Raw genomic sequence first — 17138 nt, forward strand, 5'->3', positions numbered from 1 at the left:
GAGACACAAAAGACCCGGAATAGCCAAAGCAGTCTTGAAGGAAAAAAAATGGAGCTGGAGGAATCAGAGTCCCTGACTTCAGACAATACTACAAAGATAAAGTAATCAAGACAGCATGGTACTGGCTCAAAAATAGAAATATAGATCAATGGAACAGGATAGAAAGCCCAGAAATAAACCCACACATCTATGGTCAATTAATCTAAGACAAAGCAGGCAAGACTATACAATGGAGAAAAGACAATTTCTTCAATAAATGGTGCTGGGAAAACAGGACAGCTACCTTTAAAAAAATGAAATTAGAACATTCTTTAACACCATACATAAAAATAAACTCAGAGTGGATTAAAGACCTAAATGTAAGACCAGATACTATGAAACTCTTAGAGGAAAACATAGGCAGAACACTCTTTGACATAAATCTCAGCAATATCTTTTTCAATCCATCTCCTAGAGTAATGGAAATAAAAACAAAAATAAACAAATGGGACTCAAAAGCTTTTGCACAGCAAAGGAAACCATAAACAAAACAAAAAGACAATCCACAGAATGGGAGAAAATATTTGCAAACAATGCAACGAACAAGGGATTAATCTCCAAAATTTACTAAGAGCTCGTGCAGCTCGCTATCAAAAACAAAATAGTAATCCAATCAAAAAATGGGCCTAAGATCTAAATAGACATTTCTCCAAAAAAGACACACAGATGGCCAAAAAGCACATGAAAAGAAGCTAAACATCACTAATTATTAAAGAAATGCAAATCAAAACTACAATGAGGTATTGCCTCACACCAGTCAGAATGGCCATCATCAAAAAAAATCTATTAACAATAAATGCGGGAGAGGGTGTGGAGAAAAGGGTGCCCTCCTACACTGTTGGTAGGACTGTATATTGGTACAGCCACTATGAAGAACAGTATGGAGGTTCCTCAAGAAACTAAAAATAGAGCTACCATGTGATCCAGCAATCCCACTCCTGGGCATATATCCAGAGAAAAACATGGTCCAAAAGGATACATGCACCTCAATGTTCACTGCAGCTCTATTTACAATAGCCAAAACATGCTAGCAACCTAAACGTCCATCAATAGATGAATGAATAAAGAAGATGTGGTCCATATAAACAATGGAGTATTACTCAGTCATTAAAAAGAATGAAATAGGGACTTCCCTGGTGGCACAGTGGTTAAGACTGTGCGCTCCCAATTCAGGGGGGCAGGGTTCAATCCTTGGTCAGGGAACTAGATCCCACTTCCATGCCACAACTAAGAAGCCTCTCATGCCACAACTAAGGAGCCTGCCTGCCGCAACTTAGGAGCCCACCTGCCACAACTAAGACCCAGTGCAACCAAATTAATTAAATTTTTTTTAAAAAAAGAACGAAATAGGGCTTCCCTGGTGGCGCAGTGGTGGAGAGTCTGCCTGCCAATGCAGGGGACACGGGTTCGTGCCCCGGTCCGGGAAGATCCCACATGCCGTGGAGTGGCTGGGCCCGTGAGCCATGGCCGCTGAGCCTGCGCGTTCCGGAGGCTGTGCTCCGCAACGGGAGAGGCCACAGCAGTGAGAGGCCCGCGTACCGGGGAAAAAAAAAAAAAACGAAATAATGCCATTTGCAGCAATATGGATGGACCTGGAGATCCATACTAAGTGAAGTAAGTCACACAGGGAAAGACAAATATCACATGATTTCGCTTATATGCGAAATCTAAAAAAATGATACAAATGAACATTTTTACAAAACAGAAACAGACTCACAGTTTTAGAGAACAAACTTATGGTTACAGGTCGGGGGGGGATAGATTGGGAGTTTGGGATTGACATGCACACACTATATTTAAAATAGATAACCAAGAAGGACCTAATGTATAGCACAGGAAACTCTGCTCAATACTCTGTAATAACCTACATGGGAAAAGAATTTGAAAAAGAATAGATACATGTATAACTGAATCCCTTTGTTGTGTACCTGAAAGTAGCCCAACATTGTTAATCAACTACACTGCAATATAAAACAAAATTTTTTTTTTTAATTTATGGTGCACCTTGGAAACAGTATATATGATTTCTATAAGAGCATAAAGAGCTTGTAAGGACTTGAGATGGTATATGCAAAAGAGCATTTCTCAATATGGGTCCCTGGAACAGTGCAGAATTTTTTCTCTATTTCAAGGGGAAAATAATAGTGAAATTTGTATTTGCAGATATAAGAAAAAAATTAAACACATCAATAGCACAGAAGGATGATATTCAAAGTGTGTATACTGATACAGAAGCAGCATTTACCAACTAACTACCACATGTATGCTCTTTTCAATAAGTGTTTTTTGCTATATATCTTGTCATAATTTCAAATTTTTCTGTAATGATATTTAATATTTCTAAGTTTGTATACAATTTAAGATACATGTATAACTATTGCTGAAAATAAGTGTGTACATTTTAGTTTGCTTTATTATGCAGGAAAATACTATTAAATAAATGATAAATGAAAAACAAAATGAAACCTTTCCATGGCACCAAACACCCCCAGGACAAACTCTAAACCCCTTGCACAGTTCAAAAAGCCATATGGCCCCTGCTTCACTGTCCAGACTCCCTTGTTGCCAAACACACTCCTTGCTCAAACCTAAAGCAGGAGAAAAACAGAAAGGCAGTTTTCACTTAACAAGCTATGTTATCTTGCTTCCTGCCATCTGCAAAAGCTGTTCTCTCTGCCCAGAATGCTTCTCTTCCATCAAGTCTCCATCCATATGTCCCTCCCCAGGAAGCCTTCCCTGTCCTTCCCTAGACTGGGCTGGGGAGTGCTCCCCAATTCCTGGTCCTCCCCACCCCCACGTGCATCTTCCTGTATCACAATGGCATTTGATACCTCTCTTCCCACTGGATGCCAGGCACCTGAGGGCAGAGGCAATGTTGTTACTTAACCATGGTAGGCGTAGGCTTGGTCCCTAGCACACGGGGCCTCAATAAATGGTAAATGATTAAACTACTGGAAAGAACAAAGTCAACGTAGGACATTTCTGCCATAGTATTGACCCTTTTGGAACTTGGTATAGGGACTAACCTTCCTATATAGGTTAGTTCAGAATTAGTCTAATAGAGAATATTAGCATTAATATATTTAAAAGGCTTTGTGTCCCTGTTGAAGGTTAATTGGAATTTGAAACCTGAAAAATGCCAATGCAAGAATAAGTTAGGTGTGGGACTTCCCTGGTGGGGCAGTGGTTAAGAATCCGCCTGCCAGGGCTTCCCTGGGGGCGCAGTGGTTGGGAGTCTGTCTGCCGATGCAGGGGACACAGGTTCGTGCCCCGGTCCGGGAGGATCCCACATGCCGCGGAGCGGCTGGGCCCGTGAGCCATGGCCGCTAAGCCTGCGCGTCCGGAGCCTGTGCTCCGCAACGGGAGAGGCCACAGCAGTGAGAGGCCCGCGTACCGCAAAAAAAACACACAAAAAACCAAACAAACAAAAAAAGAATCCGCCTGCTAACACAGGGGACACGGGTCCGAGCCCACATGCCGTGGAGCAACTAAGCCCCTGAGCCACAACTAATGAGCCTGCATGCCACAACTACTGAAGCCCACATGCCTAGAGCCCGTGCTCCACAACAAGAGAAGCCACCACAATGAGAATCCTGTGCACTGCAACAAAGAGTAGCCCCCACTCGCCTCAACTAGAGAAAGACCGCGCGCAGCAAAAAAGATCCAACACAGACAAAAATAAATAAATAATTTTTTTTTTTTTTTTAAAAGAAGTTAGGTGTGGATGAACCTTACGTAGGTAAGAGCACGTTTCAGTCCAGTGCAGGGGAACTGTGATTGAAAGAAACTTTAATCCTACGGTATTACTGCTTGGACAGATTAGATTTCCAAACAGGGCTTCTCATAAGCTTTCTCAAGTAATGAAGCCAAACACATGCTACTTAATAAACTGTTTACAAACAGCAACAATACCCACAAAAAGAATTATCTATATTAATGGAAAAGCATCTGTTTAAAATTCTCAGAGTCAACAAATATTAAGCACTTTGCGTCTGACTAACAGCAGTGAAGAGAAGATCACTTGTGCCCAGCTCTGACCAAGGACAGTAACTAACTGGTAAAGGACTGACCAGTTGCCTTGCTCCCAGCCCTTTGTTCCCTCCACCACAACAAACCACTTTCCAAAGTTTCTAAATATATTGTAGGGTATGAAAGTCGCTCAAAACTAGGCTTTGCTTTTCAAAGTGGCCCTATTATACTTGAGGATAGAAGGTCTAATCCTCTCCTTTAAAGTCAAGTGCCGAGTTGTCTTACTTTATTCTCTTTTAGAAGTCTTTCTACTAGTTTCAGAAATCCAGGCTGGTTCAGCTATGTTTACAGGGTCAAAGTTTGAAAGTCAGGGGACTTCCCTGGCAGTCCAATAGTTAAGACTCTGCACTTCCACTGCAGGGGCATGGGTTCAATCTAGGGTCAGGGAACTAAGACCCTGCATGCCGAGCAGCACAGCCAAAAAATTTTTTTCATTTTTCTTAAGTAAATAAAACTAAAAAAAGAATTTTTAAACTCAGGATCAGAGTCTATATGTGTTCCTAGTGTTTCATGCCTAATATCTTGCAGATTCCTCTAATAACGATGGAAAAGAAAAGGCTCACATTCTAACTTGACTATAGATGCAACAGATGTTTCAGGAGAAAGCCTTCCTATATAAGTTAGTATTTAGCAAGGATCAAATTCAATTGGCTGCCTGGCCCAGGCAAGTTAAGTGAGTTAAATAGGCTGAGTCACAGAAGAGAGAAAGAGGAATACTTCAGTTCTCCCCTCAAACCATCTCACACAGGGTTCAGAGGACAGAAAACCCACACTTCATGTAAAAGGCAGCCACTCCACCAAGTGTTGGAAACAAGGGCCTACTATAAACAGGTCTGCTTTTCCAAGAGAAGCTCTAAAACCAAAGATATGTGAAACTCTTAATTTAAAATGATGGCAACAATTCATTTTTTTTAAACATCATCCAGCCCCTCTGCCCAAAAGAAAAAAGGGAAAATCCATGAGCAATCTGATATTTTGATTCCAATCTCAGTTATGGAATCAAAATACCAGTTCTATCATTTTCTAGCTCTTCGTGTCTTTGATGTATCAGTCAACTTCTGAGCTTCACTGTCCTCATCTGAAAACCAGGGTCATGAACATGAAACACAATAATGCTTATTAAAGACTTAAAAACAATTCCCGGGCTTCCCTGGTGGCGCAGTGGTTGAGAGTCCGCCTGCAGATGTAGGGGACGTGGGTTCGTGCCCTGGTCCGGGAAGATCCCACATGCCGCGGAGCGGCTGGGCCTGCACATGCGGAGCCTGTGCTCCACAACGGGAGAGACCACAGCAGTGCGAGGCCCGCGTATCGGAAAAAAAAAAAAAAAAAAGAATCCCAAATGTGTATTTGGCTTCCCTGGTGGCGCAGTGGTTGAGAGTCCGCCTGCCGATGCAGGGGACACGGGTTCGTGCCCCGGTCCGGGAGGATCCCACATGCCGCGGAGCGGCTAGGCCCGTGAGCCATGGCCACTGGGCCTGCGTGTCCGGAGCCTGTGCTCCGCAACGGGAGAGGCCACAACAGTGAAAGGCCCGCGTACCGCAAAAAAGAAAAAAAAAAAAAAAAAAAAAAAAAACAAAAAAAAACAATTCCCAACACAGAGCTAGCAAATAAATAGAGTTTCCTATAGGTAGAAAGTGGATCTTACTATCAGTAAATTATCTGCTGTGGTCTTCAAAGAACCCAATTGAAGAGCTCAAGGAGGCAGAATTCTCAGATTTAGAGCCTTTCAAATTCTGATCACTGAATACAGAGTATTGAAGGCATTAGAAACTAAACAGAACTAGCAATAAAGAATGCCTAGCAACAGACACAATGAGCTGGAAGTAGCTCTTCCTATTAAGAGATCTATTAACTGTCACTAGTTAATGGCCACAAAAAGGTAGGAAAGTACATATGGCAGGGTATATGTTTCAGGGAAAACAGTGGCAGCTGCTAAAATAAGCTGTTAAGACAAAGCAGAGGGTTTCAGGGGAAGTTTTTTAACTTGGACAAACTTCTCTTGTCAGATTATAGACTCTTGTCTGTTAAACACATCTACTAGTTTTCATACTGTTTTAAGCAAATTCCAAACAATACCAACCACAATATTAGGAAGAGTTTGTTAAACAAAGAATTGCTTTATTAATACAAACTATTAATACATACCCACAGACTATAAAGTGCTAAGAAATTTAAATATCTAAGTCATAGCAAACAGGTGGCAATTCAACATCCAGGGTCGACAGAATGCTTGAGGGAGACTGCAACAGATCTAGAAAACAGGAATTTCTTGTTCAATATCTGCAAATCCTCGTGTCCATCAACACACACACTAGTTGTCACTCTTAATCATGAATTCTTGTTTTTCCCTTTGTCTAAGGAATCTTTACCCCCGCCCCACCTACACACACACATACCCGCTCTCACTTATTTCTTGGAAAGTGGCTGCGGCCACAGAATTAACCTTCATTATGAGATAAATCATAGAAGTACCTGAAATTCCATCATCCTTAGAGACCCAAGTAAGGGCCAACAATTATCATTAATGCAATTGAGCAAATAGTGTGAGGTATTCCATCAGAACAAATAGAATACATACTGATGATGGCTTTTGACCACCAGTTTGAACCAAGACCTCAAACCTTCTGCAGTAAAGGTTTGCCAGTTGATGCTATTACGTGGGTCTTGATCCTACACGAGCTTTGGGTGTAGCTTGGAATTCTCATTCCAAGCAAGTTTATTATACTTCAGCTTATAACGTAAGAAGTTACACACTAAATTTCCTCTGGTTTTGCTTGTATCTAAGACTGTCCCGATTCCAGAATGACAATTTTACTGGGCATTTGGGACTAAAAAGCAGTACCAGTTGAGAATAGTTTTCATTATCCTGAAACCTTATCCCTGCAGTCTGAAGGATAGAAATTACTTACAGGCTAACCTTCTGCACAACCTGTCCCCGTGGTAATGGAAGTGTTATGACAGATTGTTTACAGACCTTCTAGAAGGGCACTTGTTCACTTACTAGACTCCCACGGTAGAGGAGACATCTTCAGAGGTGAAGGGGGGCCCAGGTGTAACAGCTGTTCAAGCTCCCTCTTCTCATCGAGGATCATGAGAGGCACTCCATTCAAGGGCATGTGTGCAATCTGGTGCTCTTCAGGCAGGTCGAAACTCTCGAAATCTGCCACAGAAAAGTACTTTGTCAGGGCAGCATTCCTCAGGGTGGTCAGCTTTCACAGGGTCCATGAGCTCAAGCTTTTTTTTTTTTTTTTTTTCCGGTACGCGGGCCTCTCACTGTTGTGGCCTCTCCCGTTGCAGAGCACAGGCTCCGGACATGCAGGCTCAGTGGCCATGGCTCATGGGCCCAGCTGCTCCGCGGCATGTGGGATCCTCCCGGACCAGGGCACGAACCTGCATCCCCTGCATCGGCAGGCGGACTCTCAACCACCGCGCCACCAGGGAAGCCCTCAAACTATTTTTTATAATAATATTAATACCTTTTTCCACTGTGTTGACATTTACAATGATGGTCCAAAAGCAATGGTAGAGAAAACTGCTGTGCGTGAATCAAGGCAGTGGCAATAAACTATGCTTAGTAGTCACTATATTCCTCGCTGCCATTCACTTGCAGTAAAAAATGCGTTTCACATAATGTTACTTTACCACATGCAGTAAACAGTATTAATTTTATTAGCTCTCAACCCTTGAGAACATGTCTTTTTAGTATTCTGTATATGATGTGAAGTATGCCACAAAACACATCTACCGCGTACTGAAGGACCACGGTGTTTTCCAAGAAAAAAAGATTCGTGCAATTATTTGATTTGCAAGCTAAACTAGAGGCCTTATTCCTGGACACCATTTACTTGAAAGAACTGAAAGACAAACTGTGGTAACTCAGCCTTGGATATGTGTTGCACATTATTCTCCGAGGAATGAAAGAAGTCTACCACTTAAAGGGAAACGGTATTTGTTGCCAATGATAAAATTCACAATTTCAAGGGGAAAAAAAACTGGAATATCAGTAAACTTATCTGTAAGCATTAGCTTAAGAACTTCCTAATACTGAAGACTTTTCTGATTAGATCAGCGGTGATATTAATGAGTGTGCTTTTGATACTTCATAATGAAACATTTCAACATGACCTACATTTCCCAGGGTACCAGTATTTCTAAATGATCAATGGTGATAAATGCAGGATAACCTTCCTTCAAAATGCAAAACAGACCAATGGATTTTATTGTCAGAGCATACAATGTTTACTGAAACGGTTTTGGATTCCACATTGCAACTATGCCTACAGAAACAGCCACTTGTTGAATTTTAGTGTAATGGCAAAGAAAACTATCTATACTTATCTAAAAGACTTAAGGGCTTCCCTGGTGGCGCAGTGGTTGAGAGTCCGCCTGCCAATGCAGGGGACATGGGTTCGTGCCCCGGTCCGGGACGATCCCACATGCTGCGGAGCAGCTGGGCCCGTGAGCCATGGCCGCTGAGCCTGCACATCCGGAGCCTGTGTTCCGCAACGGGAGAGGCCACAACAGTGAGAGGCCCGCATTCAGCAAAAAAAATAAAAAATAAAAGACTTAAAATGCTTCTCTTTCCTAAATACATGTCTGCATAAGGCCAGATTTTCTTCATATACTTCAACCAAAACAAGATGCAACAGATTGCAGAATCCATGTGAATCCAGCTGTTTTATGTTAAGCCAAATTAAGCAAATTTTCAAATATAAAACCATGCCATTCTTCTCACAATTTATACATGTAAAAAAATTTTGTTTCAAGCTATGTACATTAATGTAATGTGTTTGTTTTTTAAACAAATTCTTTTTTAATTTCTCAATTTTAATTTCTAATATAGAATACATAAACACTACACAAAAGTTCTTTGGGGTCTTCACTAATTTGTAAGAGTGTATAAGTCCTAAAACAAATTTAAGAAATGCTGTTTTAGGCAACATTTCTTCTTAAAATCCAAGTGCCTTTCAGATTAGGAATTATTTAAAACAACTAATTTTTCTTGACAGTAACAAAAGTAGGATTAGAGTCTTGCCTCTTTTCGAAGAGGTAATCAAGAAGAAACAGACAATTTGAACAGACTGATCACAGTCATAAAACTTAATTTGTAATTTAACAAAACTCCCCAAGAGGTTAATTTAAGCATTTTCTCAAAAGCTAAGAACAAAGATGGACGGAGAACCATCATATTCTGAAGTGCGAAAGTTCTCTAAAGCCTAAATACTAGGAATTGGTCTATTCTTTTTCAAGACTGATAAAGCTCAGAATTCAAAAAGGAATTGAGTGATATGTGACTACTTAATTTAAACACTGAATTGTAAAGGAAAGCATAAACAGACAAAAGACCCCAGAGGAAATAAGTCTGCAACATACAGGGCTAATTACCTTTATCCACAGAGTTCTTTACACACACATACACACAGTGTAAGAAAGTCACAAAAATCAAGAGAAAACAAAGATACAAACAGAAAATTAAAAAACTATAAATGACCAATAGTCAAATATGCTCAGACACACTCATATACCCCAATTTAAAACAATAAAATACCAATTACCTTTCTGATAAAGATTAGAGCTTTAAAACATTTGCAGTTAGATTACAGGGGAAGCAGGCATCCTTATCCACTGAAGGTGGCTTCAATAATTTATGCTCCTATTTTGGAAGGCAACTTAGCAATATCTCTTTCCTCCAACACAGCATATCTTAGTCCTCTTTCCTGGTCAATATGCATAAATCTACTTCATTTTCCTGAATGGTAATCATTAGAACGGATGTACCACATTTTATCAAAACTTAATCACACAGCTTTGAGACCCAGCAATCCTTCTTGGAGTTTACTCTCCAGAGAGACTCACAAACTCTCAACAATAATTGCATAACTGTTTTGTAATATATAAAAGCCAGAAACAACCTAGATGTATACTACTGGAATGATTAAATACTCTTTGGATCAAAGGGCAAAAAATCCAGCTCAGAAATCTCAAAGGACCTGTGTGATTTGTCCCCACCCCCTCACCAGTACCATCCTTCACCTCTGCCTTTCAGCTTCGCAGAACCACTCCAGTCCTTTTTTCTGCCTCAGGATCTTTGCACACACTTTGATCTGCTACAGTGCTCTTGCCCTGCCCTATCCTTTCTTCACCCAACTATCTCCTTATATCCTTCAAGACTCCACTGGGTGTCACTTCCTGAGAGAACTCTTCCCTGCTCTTACAGGCTAGGCTCTTACAGGCTAGGCTCTTACAGGCTAGGCCCCTAACAGGCCCTGTGTTTCTCCTTGCTCACACTCAAAGTGAGATGATTTGTTCAGTGCCTGACTTTCCCTCCAAATCATGGGCTTCTCAGGGTGGGGCCTGTCTTGTTAACCACTGCATCCCAAGCTTATTCGTGCCTGGTGTATGGTAGCCTCTCCTCAAATGTGAGTAAATTAAAGCTTGAAAAGCTGGTTCTGTAACAGAAAATATCTCAGATACGTATAGCAGGTTGAAGGAGTAAAAAAAAAGCACGTTTTCACTGGCTATGTGGATTTTTCAGGCATTGTTTTCTGGGGGGTTTTTTAAGAAATATTTAATGTGCTTGTGGAGAAATAGGACAAGCAAGGGTTGGATTCACAACTTGTATATAGTTAGTATTGCTGACTAAATGCTTTAGCTTAGAAAGAAACTTAAGTGTTTTTTTTTTAATTATTTTTTATTTGATTTATTTTTGGCTGTGTTGGGTCTTCGTTGCTGCACACAGGTTTTCTCTACTTGTGGCGAGTGGGGGCTACTCTTCATTGCGGTGTGCAGGCTTCTCATTGCGGTGGCTTCTCTTATTGCGGAGCACGGGCTCTAGGCACGTGAGCTCAGTAGTTGTGGCTCGAGGGCTCTAGAGCACAGGCTCAGTAGTTGTGGTGCATGGGCTTAGTTGCTCTGCAGCATGGGGGATCTTCCTGGACCAGGGCTCGAACCTGCATACCCTGCATTGGCAGGCGGATTCTTAACCACTGAGCCACCAGGGAAGCCCTCAGGCATTGTTCAACTTGACATAGAGCCCTCTTCCTAAATGGTTTTCTAAGAAGACTGTCCCCTAACGTTGAATAGGTGTAATCTCCCCCTAGGTGGTTAGCTTTTGAGGACAGGAACAATGTTTTCCACATCTTAGCTCGGATTCCTCTTCTGACCTAAGATTATACCTTACAAATAAATTCACAAGTGTATTTGTTCAGAGCAACCCAGATTCAGACAGCCTTGTTACAGTCTTGGATCACATGTCTTATTCATAGCTATATCAAGTTACAGTTGAATTGGATCCTAAGAGAAACTCAAGGCTAAAGCATTTGTGCGATACCAAAAGATATTACCTAATGGGTTGAAGGGAAAGAATTTTTCTATTTCTGGATAGGTGTCATCTGAGGCAGGAACAGAGCTTTTTGCTTTAACGGTCTTCTCAGTCATCTAAAACAACCCAAGAAAACATACATTAGTGAGAGCGGAAGCCTTGTCAACTGATTAGTACAAGAGATCATAGGGCTTCTTTAAGACATGTGACTGCTTCACCACATTTTAAATTGTTTTCAATTTCATGCTGACTTCTAAGAAACCATAATCCTTCATTCTCAAAATTACAAATACAATTCAGCAAGCAATTCTAATATCATGGCTCAAAAGTTAATTCTAAAATATAAGTATCAGCACCTGTTAGCATAAGTTATCAAAATGCAGAGTGGAGTTAATTCAGAACTAATTCACTCAATCACCCAACCTAACAAAGGAGAAAATGGGCATGAATCACCTAGAACAGAAGCTAATCCTGGAAGCCATTTTTGGCTGTTGGAAATATAATTTTCCGTTGGTGTGTCCATCAGTGTTACCTAAATTATTTGCTTGGTTAATTTTAAAAACCAATTTGTGTTCCTCAAATACACAGAGTAAGAGGCAGCCAAAGACAGCCAAGGACTTTAGAAGCCCACAGTGGATAATTCCCTAGTCTGGAATTGGCAGGCAGTCCACAATGGTGGGCCAAAATGGAAACCTGCATAGTCTTGATTTATGCTTACGTCACATTGCATGGCTAGAGGAAATCCCTAAGGCAAGGTTTCCCACATTTCAGTTCTGTCAGATTCTCATCACTTTTGCTATATCCTTGCAATACTTGCCTTTAACACTTCTCTTACTCAACTTAGTTTTTTTAAAAAGACATCCTTGTCCTAAAACCACACATGTCTCAGTTTGAGATCAAGTACTAGTTGTTTTTTCCTAATACACATTAAACAAAACAATTAGTGAAATGAAGTGTTAATCCACATGCTAAAGTTATCTTTCATAGCCAAGTCCTCTCAGTCTAGGATGCACTAACCTACAGTTTGTAAACACACATACCAAGGTCAACATGCTACCACGTTATAACCTAAAAAACTGGTGCTTGCTCTGGAAGGAGGGGAGAAGGATGGCAGCACCTGAGCTGTTATATTAGCAATGTGACCTCTTGCAAAATACCGTCCCTCTCAGTACTTTTTAATCTGTAAGTACATTCTACCAATCAATCTGCTTCAAGACACTCATTAAGGGCAGGTGAGGCAAAAAAAATTCACCAGCTGCTACTGAGACGTGATCTTGAGTTACAGGGGAAGTCCACAAAGACAGTATGATGATTCTCTTCTGCTAAACTATGTTTGCTAGCCTCTATTTCTTTCTGTTCACACAGGAGAAAGTCGGGTAGGATGCCAATAGTCATTTTAAGAGTCACAAGTGCTGAAGTGTTTAAACAGCATCTTTATTTATAGCCAACACTTACCTTTTTGGTAGAGAAGGCTGTCTGTTTCTGTTTGAGGGGTCCATTAGTTTTTATTGACTTTTCTGCAGCTCTGTTAACAGTTCCCAAAGCCTTTCTGGTACCTTTAGGTAAAGCTGGTGGAGCATCAAACATTTTGCCAACATGTGGTGTTGAAACCTGAGATCTCCCATCTAAAGCTTTGACTGCTAAAGAAAAAGTCTTACCGTGAGATTATTCCAGCAGTAAACGCCTGTGCAACTTGAAGGCTGACCTTACCTATAAACGTGGCCTAATTCTCACACCCAAACTTAACCCCTTTTCGACAGCGGCATGGTCCTATGCGTAACAGTACTTCAGTTTAGTACCCTCTTAAATAATCTCATTAAGATACTGAACATGAAAAAGAGACCCATAACAAGAACCTGGTAGTAGCAGTATTGGGTAAACCTGACTCCAATTGCTGGCAAAGTATACTAAATGCCTCCCCCAGCTCCAGGCCACACCCACCACTGATTCACAATACCTGTGTACCTGATTGCCGCCTGTATACTTACAAGGCCCAGACCCCAGCTTCAGCCCGTCCTTAGGAGCCACACGGGTGCCTGGTTCTCCATTTTCCTTGTCAACATAGATCAGAGTAGCCATTCTGGATTACCTAGGGGTAATGTGAAATACTCATTAAACCCTGGGAGTTAGGGAAGATGAAAGAACCTAAGGTGTAGCACAGACCCCACTTTCTACCCTGGGCACGTCTATGCAAAAACAAGAGCTAAGCAGAGAGAGAAGCCCGATCTTGAGCCGACAGGCACTTAATCCAGCTCTTAACTCTTGAAGCCTGAGTCAGGGGCCCTAAATTCCAGAAGAGTTGGCGGTTTGGGACTGGCACAGGCCCTGCTACCCATCGGAACCGAACCGCCGTGGGTTGCGGACGCAGTCCAAAGGCCGTGGCTCAACGGGCTGGGCGCTACAGATGTCCCGGGGTTAGTCCCAGCCCCCAATCCCCAGCCCCGGCTCCCAGACATACGGACCCCGCTTCCCAGACCCCCCACTCCAGCCCCGCTTCCTAACCCGCCGGACCCCTCCCGCCCAACCACTCGCGACCGCTCCATTCACCCACGTCGGGAACAACAGCCAAACTCTTCCGAGACACGATCTCCAGCGGTCGCGCGGGCCTCGGCGTTTAAACCACAACTTACGCCGCTATTGGTTCATCCGTCCAGGAGGCGGGGCAGGAGTGGGGAGGAGGCTCCCGGGAAGAACCAATGGTAGGAACATAAGCTCCCTGGGCTCCGCCCCGAAAGCTTCCCCCGGCAACTTTGTCGCTAGTTTCCCGGGAGGAGAAATATCAAACACGCTGACACCTTGATCACGGATTTCTAGTTGTTTTTTAACCTGCTCCCCACAGAAATAGAAGGGGAGTAAATATGGTCTCCAATTCCAAGAAATAAATAATTATGATGATTATTGTAATACCAAGATACAGAGAGTTGGTTTTTGGAGTTTATTTTTTCCTGAGACACTTTGGTGTCCAAGACGTTTTCAAATGAGAAGATTGTGAAGTTCAAAAAGTCAAGGTGAGGTGGTGACAGAACTATTTTCCTAAAGTCTTCAACTAATCAACTATTTTTCCAGAGAGTAAATAGAGCAGATCAAATCAAAAAGAAGGGGCAGCACTGGAGGAAAGGCATTGTAGTCATCGGGAAAATGAGGAAGGGAGACGGATACATAATTGTTGTATTTCAATTAGAGATATAAAAAATACATATATAGGGCTTCCCTGGTGGCGCAGTGGTTGAGAGTCCGCCTGCCGATGCAGGGGACGCGGGTTCGTGCCCCGGTCCGGGAGGATCCCACATGCCACGGAGCGGCTGGGCCCGTGAGCCATGGCCGCTGAGCCTGCGCGTCCGGAGCCTGTGCTCCGCAATGGGAGAGGCCACAGCAGTGAGAGGCCCGAGTACCGCAAAATAAATAAATAAATAAATAAAATTAAAAATACATATACAGTCAATATATAGTCCGGTGGGGAAAAAAACCTATATTAGGTCTAGTGAATACTAGCAGGGCAGAATTAAAAATTAAGAAATGAAAGTACAGGTAGATAAAACGGCAGTGTTTGTGTCATTCTGTGGTGCTTGTGATTAAGATGGACTGATTCTGAAACTAATATAATAAATCCATTAAACTTCAATTTTTACAAAATGGACTGATTATTTCCTAATTGCAAGACTATCATCAATATTTCAGGTTAGGATGCTGTCTCTGTTATACAGAATCTGACTTAGGAACAAAATAATGACCTAATGAGTACAAAATTCAGGCTTCCTTTAAACTTCTATCATTTAATTGGGACTTTTTTTGTTTGTTTTTGGCCATGCCGCATGGCATGCAGGATCTTAGTTCCTAGACCAGGGATCGAGCCGTGCCCCCTGCAGTGGAAGCGCAGAGTCTTAACCACTGGACCGCCAGGCGAGTCCCAATAGGGAGTTATTTTAAACTTTTAACATCTCAACAATATACTCATCAAAGCTGGTGGGGGAAGGACAGAGGGTGAACAAGAGAAAAAGATCAGAGGAATAATAAAGATATACAAAAGGAATTCCAATTTCCAAGATATGGGGAGAAATTGTGCTTGAAAAAGTTGGTGACCTTTTCCTTTCTACAATAAATAGAAATATATTGAACAAGATAAAGAAATCAGTTCAAAAGACCAAGGGTGACCTGTGTCATCCAAACTGTACTCCCAACAGGTCACCAGATACTTTTTAACTTGCATGTAAGTTGGGAGAGAGGAGTTGAGCCTACATTATTACTCTTTCACAAAAGGCTTAGCACTACACCTGGCATAGATATGGTTTGAAACATATGCCAGTTCATTGTCCCATCTTCCCTGGCGTTTCAGGACCAAAATTGATTGAATGTCTCATTCATTCAACAAATATTTATTGAGTGCTTATTAAATGCTGGACATCATGAAGAAAAGAGGAAGGACAAAAAATGCATAACTTCTTTGCCCCTTCTCTGTCCTTTCTCCTTTATCCCTACCCCTCCCCTTATTTCCTCCCTGTATCCCCTTCTAAATGTCTCAGCTCCATATTACATCATCAACACACAAAAGTGTTCATTTTGAAACCAAATCTGCATGACACTGTCAAAAAACAAAATTCAATCAAGTAAACTTTAAGATCTAATTGGCTTTATTCAACAACTCATGAATTAGACAGCATCCCACCTAGCAACCAGAAGCATGCTCCAAGGGGTTGTACAAGCTGAAAAGTTTTTGTAGGAAGAAGGGTGGGGCATGGAGCTATTAGCAGAATAATAGAAAGGATTATTTTTAGGCTGGGACATCTTTGGGGGGTGGGGAAGGGGGCAAGGAACAGCAAGGTTTTTACAGCTGATTGCCTCTTCTTCCTCTGAGAGGCAGGGTGGGGGTGAGGGGATGATAGAAAGGGTCCACGTGACATATTACCTCTTCAGTACTGACCAGGAAATTCCAAACTGGTTGATTGGATTACATTTCTGGGGATTACATTTTGAAGTTGTGATTACGTTAGATGTTAAATCTAGGTTTGGTATCATGGGCTTTAGCACAAGTAACACCATTTTGGGCCTGTGGCTTCTATCTTTAACAACACCTACAGCTTCCAAGTGGGGATTCTTTATCTCCTGAAGTTTTGGGGCACAAGGTTTATATCTCCCTAGGGTAAGTCTTCCCCCTACAACAGAAAGCACTGTGTCTCCCAAGGTCATGCAGTAACTGTAAAATGCACAACCACTCCCTCTTTGAGTAACCACTGTTTCCTTACTAATGATGCCCCAAACCCACTCTGCTATACCCCAGACCATTACTGGAGATACCCAATTGCTAAACCATCCTCACCTTATATCTGCATCTAGATCCTAATCAATCCCAGTTTATCAAACAGCAACCCATCCAGAATTGATTTCTGCTTCCCTAGACCCTCCTCAGAATCCTCCAGGGGGAATCTGAACCTTACAAAAGGTTCTTCTCTCTTGTCCAACACATTCTATAATTCCTCTGAGAGATGTACTCCCTGGCTTGTGCCTGATAGTTTTAACTAAATACACCCTAACACTTCCAAGCAAATTTTGGGAATTGTTTTAAGGAGATAAAAGCAAAGTGTGAGACTTCCCTGGTGGCACAGTTGTTAAGAATCCGCCTGCCAATGCAGGGGACACGTGTTCGAGCCCTGGTCTGCGAAGATCCCACATGCCGTGGAGCAACGAAGCCTGTGCGCCACAACTACTGAGCCTGCACTCTAGAGCCCACGAGCCACAACTACTGAGCCCGCGT

The 17138-nt window shown here is 42.0% G+C and overlaps 1 protein-coding gene across 6 annotated transcripts; it reads right to left on the reverse strand.

The window, feature by feature from the left end:
* Positions 1 to 2434: 2434 nt before the first annotated feature.
* On the reverse strand, positions 2435 to 14034 carry PTTG1 (PTTG1 regulator of sister chromatid separation, securin). 6 transcript variants are annotated; one of them, XM_067732955.1, is made up of 7 exons: positions 13941 to 14034; positions 13378 to 13478; positions 12845 to 13026; positions 11412 to 11505; positions 7070 to 7228; positions 6214 to 6319; positions 2435 to 2627 (listed from the first exon to the last, which is right to left on the reverse strand). In XM_067732955.1, exons 2-6 carry the CDS (start codon positions 13466 to 13468, stop codon positions 6240 to 6242), a joined length of 606 nt encoding a protein of 201 aa, XP_067589056.1. In that variant the 5' UTR covers positions 13469 to 13478; positions 13941 to 14034; the 3' UTR covers positions 2435 to 2627; positions 6214 to 6239. The 6 variants fall into 6 exon arrangements, with proteins under 6 accessions (XP_067589056.1, XP_067589053.1, XP_067589054.1 ...); XM_067732952.1 differs by having other exon boundaries at positions 12845 to 13029; XM_067732953.1 differs by having other exon boundaries at positions 12845 to 13029; positions 13937 to 13980.
* Between the last annotated feature and the right edge of the window lie 3104 nt (positions 14035 to 17138).

Source organism: Pseudorca crassidens, chromosome 3 (genome assembly GCF_039906515.1).
Source record: "Pseudorca crassidens isolate mPseCra1 chromosome 3, mPseCra1.hap1, whole genome shotgun sequence".
Taxonomy (NCBI): domain Eukaryota; kingdom Metazoa; phylum Chordata; class Mammalia; order Artiodactyla; family Delphinidae; genus Pseudorca; species Pseudorca crassidens.

What these genes read in the sequence shown, in the direction of transcription:
- PTTG1 (XM_067732952.1), bottom strand. Translation starts at nt 13,468, where the DNA reads ATGGCTACTCTGATCTATGTTGACAAGGAAAATGGAGAACCAGGCACC. An exon ending in CTTTCCCTTCAACCCATTAG is followed by an intron (nt 7,229 to 11,411) that starts GTAATATCTTTT and finishes TTTCTGTGGCAG; the next exon opens with ATTTCGAGAGTTTCGACCTG. An exon ending in TCCTCTACCGTGGGAGTCTA is followed by an intron (nt 6,320 to 7,069) that starts GTAAGTGAACAA and finishes CCTGTTTTCTAG; the next exon opens with ATCTGTTGCAGTCTCCCTCA.